Source organism: Botrytis porri, assembly GCF_014898465.1.
Source record: "Botrytis porri strain MUCL 3234 chromosome Unknown BPOR_009, whole genome shotgun sequence".
NCBI classification, from domain to species: domain Eukaryota; kingdom Fungi; phylum Ascomycota; class Leotiomycetes; order Helotiales; family Sclerotiniaceae; genus Botrytis; species Botrytis porri.
In genome coordinates, this window is record NW_024066083.1 from 2039565 (window position 1) to 2058669 (window position 19105).

The 19105-nt window shown below is 43.7% G+C and overlaps 6 protein-coding genes across 6 annotated transcripts; 3 read left to right on the top strand and 3 right to left on the bottom strand.

The window, feature by feature from the left end:
- Positions 1-33: 33 nt before the first annotated feature.
- On the bottom strand, positions 34-1571 carry EAF01_007388 (uncharacterized protein; the record flags this gene model as incomplete). The annotated part of the gene is made up of 6 exons (XM_038915643.1): positions 34-53; positions 115-235; positions 307-415; positions 611-1422; positions 1478-1498; positions 1551-1571. The coding sequence occupies 6 exons, from the start codon at positions 1569-1571 to the stop codon at positions 34-36; spliced, it is 1104 nt and encodes a 367-aa protein (XP_038769281.1).
- A 318-nt stretch (positions 1572-1889) lies between these two features.
- Positions 1890-3870, top strand: EAF01_007389 (uncharacterized protein; the record flags this gene model as incomplete). The annotated part of the gene is made up of 2 exons (XM_038915644.1): positions 1890-2394; positions 2453-3870. The coding sequence occupies 2 exons, from the start codon at positions 1890-1892 to the stop codon at positions 2848-2850; spliced, it is 903 nt and encodes a 300-aa protein (XP_038769282.1). The 3' UTR covers positions 2851-3870.
- EAF01_007390 (uncharacterized protein) lies at positions 2926-3734 on the bottom strand (the record flags this gene model as incomplete). The annotated part of the gene is made up of 2 exons (XM_038915645.1): positions 2926-3552; positions 3609-3734. 2 exons carry the CDS (start codon positions 3732-3734, stop codon positions 2926-2928), a joined length of 753 nt encoding a protein of 250 aa, XP_038769283.1.
- A 1404-nt stretch (positions 3871-5274) lies between the features above and the next one.
- On the top strand, positions 5275-10693 carry EAF01_007391 (uncharacterized protein). Its single transcript, XM_038915646.1, has 3 exons — positions 5275-9333; positions 9387-9568; positions 9619-10693. The coding sequence occupies exons 1-3, from the start codon at positions 5616-5618 to the stop codon at positions 10123-10125; spliced, it is 4407 nt and encodes a 1468-aa protein (XP_038769284.1). The 5' UTR covers positions 5275-5615; the 3' UTR covers positions 10126-10693.
- Positions 10694-13385: 2692 nt separating this feature from the next.
- On the top strand, positions 13386-14660 carry EAF01_007392 (uncharacterized protein). Its single transcript, XM_038915647.1, has 2 exons — positions 13386-14271; positions 14438-14660. The coding sequence occupies exons 1-2, from the start codon at positions 13469-13471 to the stop codon at positions 14613-14615; spliced, it is 981 nt and encodes a 326-aa protein (XP_038769285.1). The 5' UTR covers positions 13386-13468; the 3' UTR covers positions 14616-14660.
- Positions 14661-18942, bottom strand: EAF01_007393 (uncharacterized protein). The gene is made up of 4 exons (XM_038915648.1): positions 18581-18942; positions 16347-18429; positions 14868-16152; positions 14661-14813 (listed from the first exon to the last, which is right to left on the bottom strand). Exons 1-4 carry the CDS (start codon positions 18822-18824, stop codon positions 14787-14789), a joined length of 3639 nt encoding a protein of 1212 aa, XP_038769286.1. The 5' UTR covers positions 18825-18942; the 3' UTR covers positions 14661-14786.
- Positions 18943-19105: the final 163 nt, after the last annotated feature.

Here is a 19105-nt window from a genome sequence, read left to right on the forward strand (position 1 = left end):
CGTTACACCGTATCGCTCTATTCTGCATGTTTTTTATCGTTTGACAATAGTAACTGCATGGTGGATTAGCTCGAAAATCCATGTCATCTTTCTCATCAACGTGTGGAAACTTACTGATATCTTCATCTGCTAATTCGTGACTGAGACCTACACGCTGAGGTTGATGCTTAACTGATTTTCCATAAACAATAGCCACGCGGAATTCGTCCACAATAGTTTTATGAATAGCGTTACACTTTGATCACCACCATTAGTCACTCGATGCTGTGCTACGCGATTCTCAGGATCAGGAAAATAGCCACTTACAAAATCTTCAACTGTGCACCTCGTGGAACGTAACACTACTGGTGCTGTGTAATCAGGCAATTTTCCTTTGGGCTTTGTATAAACTCTGACAAGATTTAGTTTCTCCCACCTGATCAGAAGTTAGTATCAGGTTGTTAGGCAATTTTGGCAACCACAGAAATCTGCTAGCTTCAGGTGAACGCCTTCCATCTTCTCTTTCCTTGAGCGAGTCGATTATAGCTCCAGAACACCGCGCTACTCTATAGAATCATTGAAAGTACCCAAGACAAAAATTCATATGAAAGCTTTCAAATCATAAACTTACATCTGTTCTAACAGTTCATCAACGTTCCACCCATGCTCAGACGAGATGGGACATGCATTAGGAATTCTGTAAAGCAAATCAAGTTCCTCTATCGAAATAGCATCGATTTTGTTCAATGCATAAATGACAGGAATGTAACTTCGTCCCTTGGCCTCTAGTACGTCTATCAGATCGTCGATAGTGGCGTCACAGCGAATGGCGATATCTGCGGATGAAATTTTGTACTCGTTCATTACAGCCTTGATCTCATCGTGATCGATATGCGTCATTGGGACAGTATTGGTGATATTGATTCCGCCCTTGTCCTTCTTCTTAAAAACGATGTTTGGTGGTGACTTGTTGATTCGAATTCCGAATCCTTCCAGTTCGTCTTCAATGATCTTCTTATCCGTCAAGGGCTTATTGACATCCAATACAATGAAGATTAAATGGCATGTCTTGGCAACCGCAATGACTTGTCGACCTCTACCCTTTCCGTCCTTGGCTCCTTGAATAATACCAGGAAGATCCAGAATTTGGATCTTTGCTCCATTGTATAAAATTTGACCAGGTACTGTCGTTAAAGTTGTAAATTCGTATGCGGCAGCCTCTGAATGTTGTCCGGTAAGTTTGCTCATCAATGTACTCTTTCCCACCGATGGAAATCCTATAAATCCAACACTGGCGACACCTGTACGTGCTACATCGAAACCTACACCTGCTCCTCCACCACTCGACGTAGGGGTCAATAACTCTCTCTTGAGTTTAGCGAGCTTTGCTTTAAGTTGACCAAGATGGAAACTTGTCGCCTTGTTCTTTTGGGTTTTGGACATCTATCATTTCGTTAGGATCTATCGACGACGAATTGATCAGGTCCTGGCAGTATACCTCATCCTCAATTTGTTTGATCTGTGGCGGGGTGTTAGCATTGGGAAAAAAGGTCGTGGACGAGAGGGTATACCTTATCAGCGGTGGTCGACATGATTGCGGATTGTTCTGGTCAGATCCAGATATCTTATCTAAAAATATGTTTTGCTGAGGAGGGTTTTTAGCAGAAAGAATACTTTGCGATTTCCCTCAAGCCGGATCTTGAATTTTGGAATTGAAGATGTGAATTACATTGTGGGGTTTCTGCATCAAAAATTATTTCTATGATCGCATAGTTTGAACCTCAGGCACAAATATTCTTCGAATTCCCCAATTGGCAAGGTTTCCAATTCGACTGACGTGCCAATCACTCACCGGGAATCCTTGAAGGTCTGGTCAGAAAATCACTTTATTGCGATTCATCATAAGGATTATGGATCCCCGAACTATCTGTGCAGCCTTCTTCATTTTAGGGACCACAGTTGATCTAGGTGGAACTTTGATACCTTCATTCCGACAGCATTTCATGAACTATGGCAGTCGAGGGTTCACGCCAAATCCTGAGAAAAGCACATCCGCCCAGAGCAAGACTACGCGTCTATTCGAATACGTTGCATCTATACAGGTTCCCCATACTTGGTTCACTCACTATTATATTGTCTCCGTGGCCTCTTCCATTTTCTGGGCGTTTCAAATCATCACACGTGGACCTGCTTTCAGATTGCTTGCATCGTACTCTCAACAAGATGCGACAAAATCAATGACATTTAATCAGGTAACTTTGGCATGGACACTCATGGCTCTACAGGGCAGCCGGAGAGTGTATGAGAGTCTTACGCTCACAAAACCTTCCCAGTCAAAGATGTGGGCTGGGCTTTGGGCTATTGGAATTGCGTATTATTTGTTTATGGGAATTTCGGTTTGGATTGAAGGCATTGGTGAGTGATGTCAATTATAACTCTTGTAATTCTTTCCATTGATGACTAACTACCTAAGCCATACTTGATGCAACTACAAATCCACTAGGTTCGATAGACTTTTCGAAGCCCTCTTTGAAGACTTGTGTGGCAGTACCTCTATTTGTGACTGCATCTGTCTGTCAGCATGACTGCCACAAGCACTTGGCAAGCTTGAAGAAGTATGCTCTTCCCTCAAATGCATTCTTCCGCCACATCGTTTGCCCTCATTACACTAGCGAATGCTTGCTGTATATTGCAATTGCCATTGCAGCCGCGCCTCAGGGACAGTTCTTGAACAGAACCATATTGACAGGGCTGTGCTTTGTAATATCAAACCTTGGAGTGACTGCAGATTCAACAAGGAAATGGTATGCCACAAAGTTTGGTGTAGATAGTGTAGAGGGTAGATGGAGAATGATACCATATTTATACTGAAATACTCTTCTCGGCGTTTGGTGTAGATAGTTGGAAGTAGAAACAGAGGTCGATACTATGTTATAAGATTAGGCCTCAGCGTTTGCCGAATATCCCTAACTTTGAACCTAGTTTCGATACCTTGAGTACGTCCCGATACGTAAGGCTAGTTCGCTCCTTTCTTTCGTATCTACCATCAATAATTTCATCTTTAGACCGTAGAAGATCCCAGTTTGCGACTGTTGTGGTATTTAGGTCAATTTCTGCTTCCGTCTCGGATATTCCATGATAGTAATTTGTATATAGTTCATCTGTTGTGATCAACAAACTCCTTGGCTCCTGGAAAATTCTCCACCTTGGCTGCTCTTCTCTTGTTCCATCATCTTTGTTGCCATAGATATTCAAGCATAAGCTTGCGCCTAAGCTTACAGTGCAGACGACTGGATGATAGGCGGCTCCATCTTTATGTGGCATAATTCCCTGCTTTGGCAGATATTCATTGATTAGGACATGATTCGGACGCTCATGGGGGCTATCACTAAAAATATGACGTGTTCCGGTTTCATGCGAGATAGGTAAGGAGAGGAGTCGAGAGACAACGGGATCTGTTAGCCATTTGGGCAGAGGAGCATCCAATAGAGTATTCTTGGTCAAATCAGAGGGCCATGTCTGAAGACGACGATGAGTTAAATGCTTCCATCGTGGTTTTGGGGCTGTGGCAATCTGTGGGAATCAAAATGTCAAATATCAAATCTCGAATGGGCCCGGAATCGACCTACTTTCTGCAGTAATATTTGTTCTTCCTCCTCCGTGAGAAAATTAGGAATATAAGAAGCTTTTGAAGGGAGGGTCTTGATTCGAGCTTCATCAAGAGATGTTGGTAAGGCTAACTGTGGAATGTCCATTTTGGATAAAAAGGTATCTTTGAGAAGTAGAATTAAACTGTCCTGGGGTGATAATGTGAGAGTATGTGTGAACTTTGAAGGAGAAAAGATCTGGTGAAGAGATGAGTCCAAAAAGAATTTATAAGGGAGGGGAGGATGGTCTGAAAGAATAATATACACAGAAGTATCTTCTCGATGACGAAAGATAGCGAGCGGTCTAGCCTTAGCTAGTGGCCTTGTCGTTAAGCCATCCGCGTTATCTTCACGTGCTCTCCATCTAGAAATCACACTTTGATCACGTGTCGAAGAAACCAAGTCTAGATTTTAGAAAAAAGAGGGCCATTGATGGATTTATTTTATTTTAACTGGCACGACTGGCTCGAGACGGGCAGAATGTAAAGCAATGATAAAGCACTAATAAAGCACTAATAGAAAGGAGCCACGGTGGATAGTAGGTAAAGGCGAATACGGCAGACTTTTTGACATCCCAAGTCCTCGAAGATTTTATCACTCACTTCCAAGTTCCTATCTACTACCTAGACTCTAGGCTCGCTAAGTGTTTTCCATACAAGCACTTTGAGTTTTGGAGAAGTGTTCGTTAGAACTTATTAGGAGTTAGGACTCTCTAGGGAGAGTTCAGGTAGGACCTCGGGATGATCTGATACAAGCTAAGAAAAAAGAAAAGTAGGTCAGTTGATGCGTTGTACTCCTTTGTTTGGATGGAATAATGGCATAGGCATTCGAGTTTTGCGAAGTATAGTTCTTGGTTTTTCTCTACATTGTGCTGGTACTGTACTTTGTAGATTAGATTACGATGATACTGTAGTTTGAATTAGACTTCAGTTAGACCTCAATTAGACCTCAATTATACGTCAGTTAGACTCCTATACTATCAATCTAAGTTCACGTCTACGTTCACCTGTCTGAAGCGAAAAGAACTCCTGTGGCAAAAGACTGTATGATATAAATAGATTGCTATACTCTGCACCGGCAGATTTGTTGACAATGTAATTGCTGTAAGCTTCGTCGTAAGTTCGTATCAGATCATTTTCTCTTTCTCTCATCTGCTGTATGATTCTGGATTTGAGATAGAGACGGTGGGTATGATTAGTTATTTACCTACCTAGTACCTGAAGCATTAAAAGGGGGATTTGGGGAACAAGTGTCAAGTGTATGGCTGGGTCTTTACCATACATACAGCCATACATCCATATGTCCATGCCTAGGTAGGTAGGTAGGTAGGTAGGTAGGCATTCACGAATCGAGTATAGCGACCTATAGGTTTTCTGCTTTGTTTTGCTTTGTTTTGCCTCGAATCTCGTTCCATTGTTGACTTAGGACAACACGTATTGTCCTATGATAGACACGAGAGACTGGATGGACAGAATAGACTGGATAAGACAGGATAAGCTCCTTCATGAAAGTTCCTGATTCAGTGTTTTGTGCTTAGTGCCTGAGTGGGGCTCCGTATTCCGTAGACCGACCTAGTTTAGCGTTTCTCCTGACTAAGCGCAAGTGGAAGTAATTCAATTCTATCTGGTAACTCGATTCCTCCCATTTAACAAAATCACTCCCAAATACTACTTAGCTCCTTGGGTACAATTCTTCTTCAACCAATCCTCAAACCCTACACATATCCGTACACATACTTTCTCACTTACTGTCAATTCAAGATTTTCACGATCCACGATTACATTACGAATTTAATGATATAATCCGTTCACCATTCGGAATTCCAACTTCAACCAACCCAATTTAACTGGCGCATCTAAGTAATATATCTATCAGTTTGAAGGACTCGGATGCTCCTCCTTGTCCCGAAAACCATTCACAATCAAAGTGTCTACTTATAATATAAGCCAGGATGATCCGCAGGATACAGCGAAACATAGTCTAGATGTTATGGGCACTCACAATCATGAGGGAGCAACGGCTACAAAACATGGTGACTCGACCACCAGCCTTGTCGATCGAAAAGACAAAGTCAACAACGCCACGAATATCATCAAAAGCCCGACGCTTTCCGGAAGACAAGAGGCTGTGACTGATTCCGAGACTTCGAGGGATGTGGATATGCCCGATGCACCCCCTGAGGATATTGATGTGAAGAGCGATTCAGAAGCAGAGACAATCGTCTTGGAAGGCAAAAATGGCCACTCACCCTCGAAAATACGAAAATCGATCAAGCACGAGGACAATAGTGATGAGGAAGATATTCGAAAGCCGTCCGAGTCTAGGAAGCGGGAAACTTTATCAATGGAAGCACTTCCTCATAACGAAAATAATCTAGGAAGGCGCAAGCGTCTCAAGATCGACCCTTCTGAGCCAATTAAATCTCAGTCTGGCAATGGAAAATTATCCAATCTACAAAACAAACGGCATTCATCTCTTCCAAAATCTACTGCGCCAGAATTGAGGTCTGACAAATCATCGTCGCCACCATTATCGAATTTAGACAGCGTCGATAAGGCTACACCTGTTGAAAGAGTTTTTCCGCGGAATAAACAGAACCCATCGGACTCAGACGAAGATCATGTCGACCACGATGATCGGAAATTAGAGCGACTTCGAAATTCTGCTTTGATTAATATGCAAAGGAAAGGAAACATTCCTTCACTGAACATCAGCATGGAGAATACTTTAGGTGTCAGGAAGGAACGATCGGAGTCTCCCCACCACGGACGTTCTCACAAACGCGGTCACTCTACTCAGTTTCCCTCGAAGTCGATCCACAATTCAGGCCATCGTAAAGGACGAATACCGCCTCCTCTTCTATCTACCGAGTACCAATCCGATGACTCTTCTGCTAGCGGGCGCTCACACCCTCGTAGCTCTCGGCCTCGGCAACGCACAGCTTCTACCATCAGAGACCTTGCTACGCCTGTCACTGTCCCCCAAAAGAAGAAGAAGCACCTCGATAGTTCGGGTGCAACCATGTTATTCCAATTTGTTCGTAAGAATAATCTCGCAGGAGTGATGGAAGAATTCAACAAGCACCCTGAAGACCTAAATCAAGCAGATAATGCGTTGAATACACCGCTGCATGGCGCAAGTCTTGTAGGCTATGATAAAATTGTCGAATTCCTTTTGAGCAAGGATTGCAATGTTGATGTAGTCAATGACCTTGGCGACACACCACTTCATGATGCCATTGACAATGGTCATGTTGAAGTTGTGAGACTCCTTTTAGAGTACGGTGCTGACCCACGTAAGGCAAAGAAGGCTGGAGGTGACGAGCCTAGTGATCTAGCAGCAGCTTATGTTAGTGTTCCTGAGGACGAGGAGAATACCAGGAAAACGAGGAAAGAGATGCAGCAGCTTATTGAAGATGCCAAGTCTAAGTACCATGAAGATACTGTCCTGAGCGAACAAACGACGGGAGAAAATGCAGAACATGAGTCCTATTCAAGAAATAGTCCTCATCACAGCCCTACCTCTGAGCATCCTGGTACATCGAATGGCCTGCGAGCACGATCGTATAGAACTACACACCGAGATTTATATCGAGATCATAATAATGCTGAAATGCTTCGGGAAGCATGTCGAAACGGCGATCACCCAAATATCTATAATTGGCTAGACGTCAATCAAAAGAAGGGGAAAGATCCAACATCTCTTCTAATCGCGGCAAAAGCTGGCGACAAATTCGCCGTCGACCTACTACTTGGCCTGGGTAATTATGACTGCGATCCTGAGCCTCTAAGAGGTGTAGAATTTCGATGGTCCACGCCAATGCTTTGTGCTATTCATAAAGGCCATATTGACGTGGTTAAGTGCTTGCTTTCAGGAGACTTCGACCCGACTAGGCGCTTGAAAGATAAGACATACTATGAACATGCGCAGGAAAGAGAGAGGGGCAGCCCCAACTATGAGTCAGTCGTTGAAACACTCAAAGATGCTTTCAACACATATTCGAAGCCAGCCAAAACTTCGCCCTCCAAATCTCGCTCCCCCAAACTTCATCGAGACTCTGATCGTGGCCGCGATTCTAGAAGGCCAGTAAGGAACACACGTGATCGATCCTCACCATCGCGGAAGAGGAGTCCTTCAAAATCGATGAGGAATTTAGAAGTAGGATTGTCACGTCGCCCAAGCAGCGACTCCCTTCATCCGAGTCTCGTCACACAGAACCAGACAAGAAGAGGCCCAGGCCGTCCAAGAAAAGAGGAAAGCAACGCTTCGCATCCGACCTCAGACATGGAAAGCACTCCCTTAGGTCCTCCTAAGAAAAAACTGCAAGCTCCGAAAGTTACAGAAGCTGATGCTGCGGCGATGTCTTCTGAAAACGAGCCTCCGAAACCACGACGTAAGCTTGTCTCTGGTAAGGACTTGAGAGGGGAACGGGATAGACAAGGGCGTGGAAGTATTGCATCAAATGTTTCTACTGTATCTGTCCAAGATCGAGACCAGATAGAAGAGTCGAAGAGAAAAGATGGTAAACAGAAAACGACAATCATTGCGCAAACAACCGATCTTGCAAATGAAGACCAGGTCTCAAAACCTTCCATCATCGAGATGGCTTCGGATAAAAGCGAAAAGCACGACAAAGCTAAAGGTATAAAACGAGACAATTCTAAAGACCGACTAGCTTCTATTCGTAATGATAAGAGCCCCATAAAACGACAACGCCAGAGTACAACGCCACCTCACACAGGTACTCTTGATACAATGGTTCCCACAGAGACCGATGGTGCTCCATCTAAGCGCCAGAAAATAGAGGCACTTTCAAAGCATATCATCACAGATCAAAATACATCAAATTTGTGTACTGACCAGCCAGCACCCAATCTTGATGCAACATCTCAAGACAAGTCAGCTTTAAAAACTACCAAGGAGAACACATCAAGATTTTCGTCCAAGCCCATAGGGGAAAATGAGACATGTTTCAACAAAGAGAACGAGGAAGTTCAAGCAGCCAAAAAACCTGAGCTCTCAAACCTGATCGATCTGGAACGCAAGAAGCAGGTAAAACTGGCTCGGGAAGCTCGAGAAGCCAAGCAGCAGGCCAAAGAGGCTCGTGAAGCGAAAGCGGCGGAGGAAGCTCGAGAAGCAAAGGAGAAGGAAGCAAGGGAAGCAAAAGAGACGGAAGCAAGGGAAGCAACAGAGAAAGAAGCAAAGGAGAGGGAAGCACGGGAGAAGGAAGCAAAGGAGGCGAAAGAAGCTCGAGAAGCCGAAGAAGCTCAGGAGAAACTAGCGATCGAGGAAGCTGCTAAGCGAGCACAGGAAGAAGAGGACCGAAAATCACGACATGCTCAGGAAGAACGCGACAAAGCAGAACAAAGGCGAATATACGACGATCAGAAAAGGATAGAACGGGAGAAATTGGAACAAAATCGGGCCGCTGCGCAAGAGCGAGAACGGTCCGAGAAAGCGAGACAGGCGCGAGAAAAGGAAGAACAAAGATTATCAAAACTTCCACTTCTACTTCGAGTGTTTGATCAACTTCCACAAGCTGAGACACTCAAAATTGCTTCTTTGTCCAAATTCCGAATCATACAAGGATATCGATATGATACCATCAGACCAGAAGCAATAGGCAGCCCTAGTGCGCGAGAGCAGTGGATGCTCAACACTGATGTTGCGTTATTGCTGGGAGAGAAGGACCTCGAGTTATCAAGATGTGAGTACAGGGAAGTGAAGAAGTAAAGAATTTGTATTGACTTGCTGTGATAGATACGGCATGGGAACGTATTCCGTTAGAGATGGCTGCCAAGGAAGCTATATGGCCCCGTGCACATGCGAAATATTCTCGTGACCCTTTCAAGACAAATATACTCGTTCCTTCGGATGAACGCGCGCACCTGGCAGAAGATGCTAAGCCTCTGTTCCTTGGGCTCGATCTTTTTTTCGTAAAGGTATGCGTCCTGCATTTCTGAAAATGGTTAGCTTGCTCACATAATTATAGGTATCGGAGTTTATGTATGTGGTACCTAGTTTTCCTCATCTACGAGATAGTCAAATAGCTATCGAATACCAAGAACTTGTCCCCTTAGGCGCCACTCCGGTCAACAGATATGAGCAAGACTCAGATCATGATCCGAGCCAACCATTCTGGCCTGAGCCTCAAATCTACATCAGTGGAACCCTAGCCACACATACCAGAATCGAAACCAAAACAAGCACGAAACCTTTCCCAGAACCCAAAGTATCAAGACGAGAAAATTCAAACGAGAAGGAATTACTTGCATTAGCTTTGGCCAGAACACAAATGCTTTGGGAACAGCGCGAACGTGATGAACATGATGGTATCACCCCACCACACTCCGATCGATCTAGATCGCTCAACGAAGATGGTCTGATTCAAGAATCCATTTCGGGCCCAATTACCATAAGCCAAAACACCGATATTTCAAACGGAACTCTCCCTCTTTCCAACGGAACCGTAATGCACGAAGTAGATATATTGGAATGAGAAATGTTGTCACTGATACAAGAGGTGCACTAACATACATTGCACCGTACTTGTTACATAATCATTGTATAGGAAGTTTATTCCCAGGATGGGGGAGTCTGTAGATATTCTTTTCTGTGAAAAGAAACATCACGCCATATTTTCTTCAGCGACACACAGCACTGTACATATACAGATTCGAATCCCAAACTATCGAGAGACCAGGTGAAGTGGACACCCTTCATACCCGCTCCTAATCCGATTCCAAAATCAATCCCAACCATGCATCCAAATGATGTGAAAACGAAAGGAACGGTTCATACATACGCGCTATGATGTCTTTAGGATAAAGACATCCCCGACTACTCGTTGGAAGGGGGGACTGGGGAGGCAGGAGAGTCAAACACGTTGGCCGGCAAAGACACTTGACGCGTGTGAGGATAAATGTCATGTATAGATAGACAGTAATGGAAAAAGTTACATATCTCCATCTAGATTTTTCTTCTCCATAGAGATTTGGATTATTGCCATCTCAAACTTTCTAGATTGCGAGAGACGAAGTTGTAGAAGAATTCTTGCATACCACCAGATATATGGATTGATCAACAAGTAATTTTGCGCAAACTTTTGATGCGAGGAGATCTCTTGTGATCTAGATATTTGATGGTACTATTACAAGGAGAAAGATACTGTCCATATAGAGATACTCTCCATGAATATACTCCCAAAGACGCACTTGCATCGAAGGATAAGATTAGGCCTTTTCTTTAGCTGCTTGAATTTCTCCGAACTATGTGCTAGGTAGGAGGCATTCATATTCATGCAAACTTTCAATGAAATAATGAAATAATGAAATATTGAGATAGAAGAAGAAACTACTTCATGATGTCGGTAGATCATTATTGTAACTACCTAGATAGGTAGATAGGTAGATAGGTAGATAGATAGATAGATGTTGTAACGAGATTCTGTTGACTTGGCTTGACTTGTTTGAGTAGCTAGATCGCTAGCTGACTGAGTATCGAAAATCGAGAGAATAGACGATGAATAGAGAAGAGAGAATAGATGGTAGATGATGAGTAGAGAATAGATGATAAATATGAAGCGTTGCTGTGTAGATGAGAAAATGAATAGAATAGATAGGTATTAGATAATATAATGTAACTGTGGGAAAACTGGATTAGATTAGACTGATTGTGCTTGAGTAGTTGATTGTGTGGATGGGGAAGGGGCTGCTTCGTGAAACTGTGTATATAGTGGTACTGTGTACATAAACAACTAGATATGTCTAACTGTGAGATGATTGTAGAAGAGGTGAAGTGAAGTGAAAGGTAGGTAGGAAGTTGAAACTTGAAAGTTAGAAGGGTTTCTCTGGACTAGGAGAGATGGATTTGAAAGGGGGGGGGGTGTTAGAGGGACAGTGATAGAAGTAGGTGTAGAAGAGGGGTAGGTGCATAAAGAAAATAGGTAAATAAGAAGAGCAAAGTGAAGACGGTGGGAGGGAAGAATGGATGATGAATGATGAAGATAAAGTTAAAAGCGTAGCAAAAAGGGTGTAAAGATACAGATAACAAGTGTACGATTAGCATTACAGAGGGGTATCTGGTCTACAGAATCCAATGTTTGGATTCCAGCTCTACTTATCCATTGTATGAAAATTCCCAACTGTAGAAGACTGCATGTTCCTTCCACCCCATCCCCCTTCCAGGTGATCGATTTACATTATACTCGTACTTGTCTAGAGAATACCATCATCTCATCATCACCCTATGCCGCTGCCACTTACATTTCAGATTCCATGGGCTGGAATCAACGCCCTATTGCTTGTTGTTTGTAAAGTGTGACGAGGAGTTTTCAGAACCTGGCGAATGATTTTGTAACTGGTGGCTCCTTCTTCGATTCGTGGTAGGCAGGATGAAGGGGAGGATAAGTTTTCGAGTTGATGGCTATTCGAAGCTTATAAGATCGGTAAGGAGCGTAGAAACTACATGGTAAAACTAAAATACTAACAGTCTACTCGATTACATGTTAAACTCACTGATAATAACACATACTCAGTATAGAGATTAACCTTTTTAGCGAATCAACCCCATGTGGATGATTTCTTCTCCTTCCAAAGACACCATTAAACTGCCCATAATCAGAACTCTTTTGAAAGCCTGACAGGCTGATGCGCTCTGCCACCAATTTTGCCAATTGCCGCTCGACCATCAGTTCACACTCAACTACCAATTCGAAGTGAAGTCTTCCCTGTGAATCAGATCCTTAAGTGGCGCCTTTCTCTGGCATTTGCGTCGGTTCAATCATTGGATGAAAAAGAAGACAGCTGCAGGCGACAGTCAAGTACATCGCAAAGCCCCGAGATACGAACGGCCAGAGTATTCGGGATCGCAGTCCAGTTGAGGAAATGCCAGGTACAAAAGTAGCCAATGAGGATGGTCAGCATTTATTAGAGATAAGATAGCAGGACGAAAGTCTTAAGATTCATGATGAACTTTAGGGTATCTAGGAGATTATTTGTGGTATAATAGAGGAATATGAGCAGTTGATGAAGGAGAAAAATCGATTGCGAAGACGCTCAGAAGATATAAAAGCGATGACAGAAACATCAGCCAAAGAGGAGATGACAGAGGATCGACAGTGCGTTCCGCATGTTGCTACTGCATATGTATGATACGGAAAGCAGTAATAGATATAAAGACCTGGGGAGTGATGGGTTTGCGTATGAGATATTGTCGGTTTATCATTGGATATTTTCCGATGACGATAGTTAATCTGAGAAGGCATGGGATAGATCGGAGTGCTGAATCAAAGTATGTGTGTATGCGAACTCCTCTTTTGTAAGATCGTCCAAAGGAAAGCTGTGCTAAGTTCTGGTGGTTGAATGGGGACGCTGAGAGGGCCGCAACAGTTTGAACGTTCAGATGATGGAATGCCAATACTAATTATGGGTATTCTGAGGATTCCGAGGGAGGTAGGAGATAGTCATGATAGACTGGATATTCGACATGTTGTAAAAGTATCAATATCGAGGAGGAGAAATCCAAAATGAAATGATATGATATGATCAGAAAAGTTTTTGATGTTCTATGCAAGTTGCATGTGTAAGAATTGGAGAGGAGGTCGGTAGATGTCAATTGTGCATTCCGATAAGAAAAACATGTAGCGCTACGTCACATGGAGGTCACCCCGCCTTCCGTATGAAGCGAGGGGCAAATAGTCAGCTATCAGTACTATCAGTGGTGGCATCACTCGTACAATAGAATAAATCATAAATCAACCAACAATAGAGCCTTCGTTCATTTGTTTCTCTGTTTACTGAAATCTTTTTTGACACATACTCGATATCATACAGTACAGAAGAATGTCTAAAATGGATCAGGAATCTTGCTGCACTTGTGCGCGTCTACTTGTGCAGATAGAGAGGAATGAAGGGAGGAATGGCTTACCTTCATACTCGGCATCTACGTTGGAAAGAGATTCTTCTCTTCAATTGACGAGAAGGGATTCAAGTTTCAATGAGAAAATAAAAGAAGAAGTTGTCCCCTCAGAGGAGAGCCCGGCATATGGGATGAAAGAGGAAAAAGAAGACACACAATGGAATGAGAAAGAAAGGATAAGTAGCAGAGAAAATAGAAGGCTATCATGTTGCGGACGCATTATCTGCGGGCAATGTGTAGAAGGCAATGAGAGATTTGCAAATTATTGTCCTTTCTGTCAGGTTAGGAGCGCAGAAGCGGTGGATCATACGGTAGCAGCTTCCACGCCGTCGAATAAGCCACCCTCCTACGAATCCCTTCATTCTTCCGAATCGAACGCACGAACTTCTCCCCCTACTTACTCTCACTCTCTCGACTCCAAATCACAAGCCCAAACCCAGTCACAGCCGAAAACCGAAGTACAATCTGAAGACACCCTCCATTTCCTCTCCCACGCCACCGATTCCATGACGTCTCTATCCTTTCGCTACGGTGTACCAATTGATGCATTGCGAAAGAAAAATGGTATAACAAGTGATCACCTCCTTCTTGCTAGGAAAACGATATTGATACCTGGGGAATGGTATAAAGGGGGAGTGAGTTTGAGTCCGCGGCCTGTGGAGTGGGAGGAAGAAGAAAGGAGGAAGAGCTGCGTGAGGAGATTCATGGTTGGGTGTAAAGTTTCTGAGTGAGTTTGTGTTTTATAATTTGCGGAATGGGCAATGAGAAACAGAGAAGGGCTACCTGTATAGTTCGAAGGGATACAAGATTCAAACCCTCTCGAGTGTAGGAGTTTCAAAAGAAAGGCCGATAACACTAGAGGGATCAAAGGCTAACATTTAATTTCCCGTTAGATACGACATTGCAGTTCTATATCTTGAACAAGCGAACTACGACCTAGAGCTCGCAATGGGAATATACAAAGACGATGAGAGGTGGGAGAGAGAAAATCCTATATCGAATAAAGGGAAAGGAAAAGGGAAGTCGAGATATGATGTTGCGAAGAGAAGATTCACAGGACAGAGATCATAAGATTTTCGCCCGCACATTGCTGTATAATTGCGTGTTTTAGATTCCTCTTTATTTTTGTAATTTAACATAACATCATGAGATGGATGGAGTTCATGATACAGTGCACATCAAACACCTTATAAAATATACAGCGCCGTCTGGTGCGAGCACCCTGTCCCAAATTACGCCCAATTAATATGCCGATCGTGTCCGAATATCCTAGAACTGTTGTTAGCCTTGCAATGTCCATAAAAGATGGATAGGGGCAATTACCGAAATTTTTCTCTCAATCTCCCTAACCGAGCGGTCCAACTCTCCTGCAATCATTTGTTTCTTGTCCGTTGGCAAGAGGGTATATCTTTCGCATAAATCTCCATCAATGACGCCCTTTACTGGCACATAATAACTTCGGTATATTAAGTGATCTCTTCCAGCCAGAGGCGGGTCTTCTGATCTTAGGTGTTGTTCTAATGTCTGGAAGAAATCTACATCTTCTCGACTGACGAATGGTATTAGGATACCAAGTGTGCCTTGAAGTCCGCTCCACAACAAGCAATCTCTACCTCCGGCAACGAGGTTTGTCTTTTGAATGCTCATTGGAATATCTTGGGAAAAGTTATGAGCCATCAATGTTAATCGATGAGGAGCTCCAGCCAGGTATTGACGTTCGTGTAGAAGATGAGCACCAGAGCCTTCTTCATCCGCTTCTTCACTGGCTTTAGCGGGACAACGGAGAAGCCAAAGGTTACCGAATTTATCCCCTCCTGCGACAGTCTCGTAATCTACCATTGTAGTGCACGATGTCCACCTTGCGATGGTATCATCCACGAATGGAATGAGTCTGTTCTCTTGAAATTTGTACACGACCATAGTGATACTCTCTTGGACATCACTGACAATGATACGACTGCCTTGAGTTTGTAAACCAACAATCATGTTAGGCGCAACTTCAGATTGTGCTTTTCGTAAGAGTTGTCGCATTCCGAGGTCGTAAATACGTAGATCTTTTCCCACTCCAGCTAATAGTCTACCTTGGAAAGCAAGTAATGCCATAGGTGGTTCCTCGACTTTCGTTTTGTGTATGAATTCGAGCTCTTTACCGTCTTCATGGAAGCGGTACACGTGAATGAAACCTGCAGAGAATGATCTTGGACTAACAACCAAATCCTTACCTGTTCCGACACATAAGAACGTTTCATCTTCTTGACTAGCGAAAGCGACAACAGCGATGCTGACTGCACATTCATTTTCCTCTAGGTGAATTGTAGACAGAACTTTTTTTTCGGTCACAGGATCGACGACAGAGATGCAAGACGCCCAGTGGTTTGTTCCTCTCGGGTAACCAAACTCCTCAGGAGGAAGTACTGTGGCATCACCGTTTGTAACAGAAGGATCCTCAAGTAGCTTCTGCTTTGTGGCTGGAGAAAGTATGTTATTGTCCGCTTCAATTACATAGAAACAAGGGTGTTCGGGATGTCGGACGAAACGACGAGGAGTATAAGTCAGAGGAATGGATTCTTGCAAAAGGTTGTCGGTGAGTTTCTCGATAGAAAAGATTCTATGGTGAATTAGCCATTGCTCCAACTTGAGTGCAAGGGTTTGAATGATTGAGTTGGATTAGATATTTCAGAAGGAACAATTGGAATTATAATGTTACATCCTCATAGTCATGGAAGACTTAAGAAGTTTAACGATAAGAAAATCATCATAGTATATGGTGCTTTTAGGATTATTAAAACTGTATTAACGTACCTTAAATTTTGCCCTTGGATTCCCACCATACCTTCAGTACACTGCTCGCTACTGAAATTCCAGCCCCACTCCAAAGCTGGATAGTCAAGTGGGGTGAGCATAAAGCCTTTGGTGACGGGATCTGAATATCCGAGCCATGGCCTAGAACTGAGCGCAAGCACTGCAGTCTGACCTTGGACGGCTACTCTGAAAAGCTTGACGGGCTTCGGTCCAAGGAAACGTGTTCGTGTGTCAGAGAGCTCTCCAGTCACTTCATCTAAAACAGTTCGTAGATAGACGCCAGAATAAAGTCCGATGTGAAGGTATAGAGTTGAGCCGCCAGATGATGAGTCTGACATAGCCATAATGGAAAGGGCATTTGGAGGAGAAGTCAAAGCTTGAACCGATTTGTTCTCAAGTGTTGATTCGGGATCCAAACTCAGAATACGTACTGTTGAGTCATCACAGCCAACAGCCAAGAATTGACTTCTTTGACGTCCTTCTGGAACTTCACCGAGACTCAAGCAGGTAACTGTACCGCTCATCTCTTTCTTTTCGTCGTATTCAGCGAGAGATCCATCTGAATCCATCTCAAAATAGACAATCTCTCCAGAACTTAGAGCTACAGCAACTTGTCGTTCGTTTGTAGTGGCTGCAACAATAGAACGATGCTGAGGAGCAGCCCACTCATTCACGCGACGATCCGCGCGAATATGTCGAATACCTTTAGGATGCACCTGAATTAGAGAATCCTCGCCAAGTTGCTGTACAGCTAGTGTTGGTGCCGATGACAAAAACCCAGTATCAGTTACTTCTTCCACAGTTTCACCGATGCTGAGAACCAAGGTACCGTTTGAAAAAGAGAGAATGATGTAAGCATCATAGGTATCACCTCTAGTAAGCTTTGTCGTCCAGACTGCAGATGGTACACCGGGCAGTTCAGATTCGACGATTTCACTTACTTCTAAGCCATGTTTCAGGGTTCTGAAAGTACTTCGAGCGCCGGTACCACAAATTGAATAGATCTGTGGTGCATCCTCGTCAGTGAGATTGGCGACTTTGCAGTCCATCAAAGGATTCATCGAGTCGATACTTTCGACTAAGCTTAGATTCTCAGCTGGTCGAGGATGAAAATAGATGGGCGTGTATGATTCATGAGCTCCAGTTGGGAAATCATCGCTGATAAATTCTGTTTCTTCATCGTCATCGCCAAGCTTCTCAAATTGGTAGAACTGATGGTTGCCAAACTCGCTTGCAACAAAAAGAAATCCACTTTTAAGGATACAGAGACTCGCCGCGACAGGCACGGTGTCAAAGTACTTAATCTTGAGACGTCTGACTTCGCCGGTTGGTTGCCCATTGTCGTCTTCAACCATCTCAATGGTTATTTTGAAAAGATCACCATCATCGGTTTGTAGTAAGAAGAAGAAAGCTCCCGCAGCACCCTTGAGTTTATGCATAACTCCTGCTACAATGTTTCGTTTTCTTTGTGGATCTTCCGTTGCACCACGGCGGCGAGGGATAGCAACACGGAAAGCTTCTTGATTAGAGTGCCTGTAGGTGATATTATCCTCCCCACAAACTAAAACACCACTAGGTCCATCCGTTCCTCCAGGCACCTGGAAAAGGATGTTCGCCGTTCGATCGACAGGCTCCGACCATTTTCGCACCACATGATTCAAGCCCAGGTCAAGCTCGTAGTAGACAAGCTGTTTCTCAATCTCGTCATAAGCTTGCCCTGTGGGATCCTGATCCGACTCGCCATAATCAACCTCGAGAGCCGCAAACACCGGATTTGCGTATCCCACATCCAATGCTACCAATGCGAACACCAAAGTTTGTGCTTTATGGGCTTCCAAGGGGGATGAGATGGTAAGTTCCGCCTGAGAATTGCGATTCAAGACATATACAAGCTTGTTCTTCTCCACCGATGCAGTTAAACAAGCTCTGCCTTTCGGGTCCACAGCCAAGTATTGCCCTGGAACCACTCTTCGAACGCCCGACTTGCCGAAAGTCTCGAGATGTAGGCGATTGAATTTATTTTGTGCGGGGACGAACTCGACGATTGTTATACGACCAGAGTCGGATGTGATGATAATATAATCTGCGATTGTTTATTTTAGCTTAGCTCTCAATTGCGACCGAGTTTCTATAACACTCGTCCCCATAGGCTATTCATATCGGTATGATTCGTGCTGCCATCGATGCTTCAAATCACTAAGTGAAGCTCAAGTGGGATAAGATGAATGACTTACCCTTATTGCTACCGGCTAATCTGAAAGCTGCAATAGCTCTTATGATACCAAAAACATCGTGTGAGAGTGCTGTAATAATCTTTCCCTGCGACGGATCTGGTCTATGGAGAGTGAGACGCGAACCAGAGGCAGTCACAATCTGTTGCTCTTTCGTGCCAGCAAATTGTCCGAGTATTGCTTGGGTGATGGCGGTGGGAGGATTGATGGTCAAGCTGTACAAGAATTGGTTTGATGTGGTAGCCATATTTGGGCAGCAGCGCAGAAAGTCTGCGCAGCTTCAGGTAAGATTATTCACTTTGCGCGAAAATTTAAAGATGGTATCATTTGTAAGGGCTCGACAAGTAGCTTGTCGCAAAGCTTTGGGTGTTCGAGGTTGTTTTCTTGAATCTACAAATATTCACGAGCTAAAAGAATCCATGCCGCTTTAATAAATAATACGCGACCACTCATCATAGAAATCACCTCATGTATCAAATTTCTTATACACAGCTTGTATAGCACTTTTACTTCTTCAATCTTTTTTGA

Excerpts from the sequence above, each read along its gene's own strand:
- EAF01_007391 (XM_038915646.1), top strand. The coding sequence starts at position 5,616 with ATGGGCACTCACAATCATGAGGGAGCAACGGCTACAAAACATGGTGAC. Across the intron at positions 9,334-9,386 it reads GGACCTCGAGTTATCAAGAT|ATACGGCATGGGAACGTATT; the intron begins GTGAGTACAGGG and ends TTGCTGTGATAG. Across the intron at positions 9,569-9,618 it reads TCGATCTTTTTTTCGTAAAG|GTATCGGAGTTTATGTATGT; the intron begins GTATGCGTCCTG and ends ACATAATTATAG.
- EAF01_007392 (XM_038915647.1), top strand. The coding sequence starts at position 13,469 with ATGTCTAAAATGGATCAGGAATCTTGCTGCACTTGTGCGCGTCTACTT. Across the intron at positions 14,272-14,437 it reads GTTGGGTGTAAAGTTTCTGA|ATACGACATTGCAGTTCTAT; the intron begins GTGAGTTTGTGT and ends ATTTCCCGTTAG.
- EAF01_007393 (XM_038915648.1), bottom strand. The coding sequence starts at position 18,824 with ATGGCTACCACATCAAACCAATTCTTGTACAGCTTGACCATCAATCCT. Across the intron at positions 16,153-16,346 it reads ATCCAAGGGCAAAATTTAAG|AATCTTTTCTATCGAGAAAC; the intron begins GTACGTTAATAC and ends AATTCACCATAG. Across the intron at positions 14,814-14,867 it reads AGATTGAGAGAAAAATTTCG|GATATTCGGACACGATCGGC; the intron begins GTAATTGCCCCT and ends CAACAGTTCTAG.